This window comes from Chanos chanos, chromosome 6 (assembly GCF_902362185.1).
Source record: "Chanos chanos chromosome 6, fChaCha1.1, whole genome shotgun sequence".
Taxonomy (NCBI): Eukaryota; Metazoa; Chordata; class Actinopteri; order Gonorynchiformes; family Chanidae; genus Chanos; species Chanos chanos.
In genome coordinates this window covers 37,915,899-37,919,557 of record NC_044500.1, presented here as the reverse complement: position 1 = coordinate 37,919,557, position 3,659 = coordinate 37,915,899, and the positions used below count along the sequence as shown (strand labels likewise).

Below are 3,659 nucleotides of genomic sequence, written 5' to 3'. Positions count from 1 at the left end.
TCGTGGCATTCAAGAGTAAAATATACAAAGTGCTGTGGATGGCTTGCCAAAATCAACTCCTTGAGCAGTTTGTGGAAGAACACTAGAACATTTGTAGGCTGTAAACTTGCAGGGAGACTATGTCTGAACTTTGCGGCCAAAACTTTTGGCAAAGCCTCCCACCAAACACTTAAAAAAGATTGTTATATTTAATTATAATTTTACTCACAACTTAAGTTTTATGCTTTTCACTGATATTTTGGTTGCTTTGAGTTGGCTGTAGTGTGAAAGTGCACTGTGACCACTGCCTTTGTTTTAAATGGCTAATGGCAAAGCATCCTATATGTTCCTTTTTGGTTTTTGGTTTTTATTCTCGTTCTTACACATATATTAGAAGACAACTTTTCTCGCTCAGAATCTCACATTTCCTCTCATTATTCAGTTACCTGGTAGCTAATTCTATGAAAAGAATCTCACATAGACAGACAGCGACATAGCCACTTGATTGTTTTATGGTCTCATTGTTGTGTTATTCAGTACAAGGACGTTGAGAACACTGTGAAGAACTGACTAAACCTGCACTTGAAGTACTGATATAATTCGGAACGTAGGCAGTTTCTTGTTAACTAATTTCTAGCCTTTAGACAAAGTCCTTAATAACAAGTTGTTCCCATCAAAGCCTTAATGCTGAGAGGTCTTCTCTGTGTGGGACTGCTATGTGACACTCTGCGTCATGGTGCTAAAAAGCACAGTCATTCTTGCCTTTCCTTATGTTATTACAGCAATGTTCTGCAGGTGGACCAGCTTACTGAGTTTTTTGAAAACTCCCCAAAATGTGATGTGAATGTTGTCCTCATGTACTCTCAGAAACTGGACCGGTCTCCTCTCTCTTTAGTTTTGCTGTACCTTTTTTTTTATTTGCGCATGTACTGAAATGAAAGCTGAAAACCGGCATATGTGTCCTTGTTTGTTTGTTCAGTTGTTTACTTGCAATATCTCTCAGAAAAGATAATTAAATACATGTTAGTGTCTTGATTTTGTTTATGAATTCTTATCCTTAAATTTGTTTGTTTAAATTTGTTTTATGATCTCCGTGTCGTTCAGGAGGGGAAAAAAGGGCGAAGTTTGAAAAGTATCTCATTCGAAGTCTTCGACGAAGTAGAAAGTCTCACAGAGAAAGAAACGTACCAGAAATGAATGGGAAGTAGAGGAAAGGTAGGAAGGCCAAGAAAGACAGGTCAAAAATGCACATTTTAAGTAAAATGCGGAGATAGGCACCCCACTGTATCATTGTGTAACAGTCTAGACGCGCGAGTACGTGGAGGCCAGCGTCGAGCGTGGTGAAGGCGGATATTGCGAACACATGGGCTCTTCTCATCAAGACCCCCGTCCCCTCTGAACGCTCTCGGCCATTTCCCAGAACTGAGCCTCAAGCTGGCGTAAATCTTGCTCAATCTGGCCTTTGTTTCCTTCTGCGGTGTAGTCGTGAGTTGAGGAACTGTCAGACTCAAAGAGGAGTTCTCTCTGCAGGACCACAGAGACTCTGTAGTGAATTATATATATTAGTCTATTGATATTCCAGCTCCATCTGCCCGCAGATGGAACACTATACAGGGCTGTATGAGGAAAAGAAATGTTTGTTAGATGAATCTCAGTTTAGGAACAAACTGAATATAATTTTATAAAAATATGATGTATTTAATATTGTTTTACACAACCTCAGCTTAAAAGAGGATTGTAATTACACATTGGAGGTCTCATTTTCAGAACGATTCGACCGCAGTCCTGTGTAACGCTTTCAATTCTTTTCTTATTCGTCTTATTCGCTCAAGGTCAACCTCAGGCCCGGTCAACGCCTTTGCACCCCGCAACAACCACTGCATCAGAGCAAGCTGGTCTGCTGAAGAACGGCACCAAGTCCCACACCCATCTCAACAACGGTTTGAGGAATGGAGGAACGCTACCGAGAGCTGCCTCCTCCTCCTCCTCTTCCTCCTCTTCTCACAAGAACCCCAAGAAACTGCAGTCAAACCCATCCATCAACAGCCAGAGCAGCAAGAGGAGTAAGGGCAGCTCCAAATCCAACAGTTCCCAGATCCCCACTGAGGCCCAGGATGGTGAGTTCCACTCAGAAGAGGATTAGTGGAGAGAGCGTGAAGCTAGAGGAAAAGCTGACGAGAGAGAGGGGAGGAGAAGAAGGGAAAGCAGAATAAAGCACATAAAGATGCAAAGCAATGTATATATGAAAATAGAGTAACACGAATAGCTATCGTGTCGTTTATTTGTCAGTGCTACGGAGGACGTGTTTGCTAATTTCTAAAACGGGGATCATTTGTTTGAGTTGGGATAAAAAAAAAAAAAAAAAAAAAAAAAACTAAACTAAAAAACAAAAAAAACAAAACATGTTTTCTTCTTTCCCAGACTGCTGTGTCCACTGCATCCTGGCGTGCCTGTTCTGTGAGTTCCTAACTCTGTGTAACATTGTGCTGGACTGTGCCACCTGTGGTTCTTGTGCTTCTGACGACTCCTGCTTCTGCTGCTGCTGTGCCTCTGAGGAGTGCGGTGACTGTGACCTGCCGTGTGACCTGGACTGCGGCATCATCGACGCGTGCTGCGAATCTGCGGACTGTCTGGAAATCTGCATGGAGTGCTGTGGCCTTTGTTTCTCCTCCTGAAGGCCGTCTCTCTCTCTCTCTCTCTCTCTCTCTCTCTCGCGCGCGCGCGCGTTGTCTCTCTCACTCTCTCTCTTTTACCTGAAACCGGTCTGGAAATGAGGGGATAGAAAGTGAATTATCAAGGCTCGGCCTGTTAGTGAACAAGGCTCCGGTCACGCGTGTTGCCGCAAAGGACGGTCGTGGCAAACGTTGTACGGACGGTTGTGGTAAATGTTGTGATAACGTTTTCGTTTTTTTGTCCTTTCCTCCGCTTGTGCCTCCTCAGTGCAAAAGCTCGCACATTTGCTGTATTGCAGCAGTAGTGCTCCAAAGACGTCCTCAATACGTTCGGACTGTGATTGAGAATTCTCCAGCAGACCTTGAACTCTGTCCTAGGACACCGTAAAGCCGCTCTATTGGGCGCCTTTGCATCAAGATCACATGGTGCTTGTACATGGCTTTGGAAGTATAGATATGGGGACATGGAAGTTCTTTTCTTCTAAATGACAGGCTTGTTTTTTTTTCCATAGTCTTGATAGTGAAGGCTTGGTTTAGTCATGGTTTTAAGCACAAATTAGATTTTTGCCTGTTTCCTCAATCTTATCTTATCAGTGACTTCAAAACATCACTCCCCAAGATGTTTGCCTGAAGTTAAAAATCTAATAGTGATACAGTTTTTTTTTTTTAAAGAAAAGAAAACCTTGTAATTTTGTGACGCATTCGTTTCAGGCAATAGAACATGGAGTTGTCTTTTACAGTGCTGTTGGTTTTCACTGCTAAATAAGTTTCAGCGCTGAAGGTTACCACCAGTGTTGAATGCCAATAGCCACGCTCTTAAAACGCACAGTTACTGTAGTACACTGCTGTAGGTATCCAGCTATTGTTTCTGAGAATGCAGGTGAGCATACGTTGGTTGTTGTTCTCGAGTCAAAGTTGACTGGATTGCTAAAGGCATGAACTGTGAGTACATGAACTCACAGATGTACAAAAGTAAGGGAAAAATAAATGTTTTTATTTAATATATAA

General features: G+C 42.4%; 1 protein-coding gene across 1 annotated transcript in view; it reads left to right on the top strand.

The window, feature by feature from the left end:
* Positions 1–2,654, top strand: part of mdfi (MyoD family inhibitor) — a 20,454-nt gene extending 17,800 nt beyond the window's left edge. Inside the window, exons 4-5 of the mRNA XM_030778325.1 lie at positions 1,812–2,096; positions 2,401–2,654. Of these exons, the coding sequence (XP_030634185.1) occupies positions 1,812–2,096; positions 2,401–2,654 (539 nt within the window). The remainder of the gene's footprint in view (positions 1–1,811; positions 2,097–2,400) is intronic.
* The last annotated feature ends 1,005 nt before the right edge of the window (positions 2,655–3,659 follow it).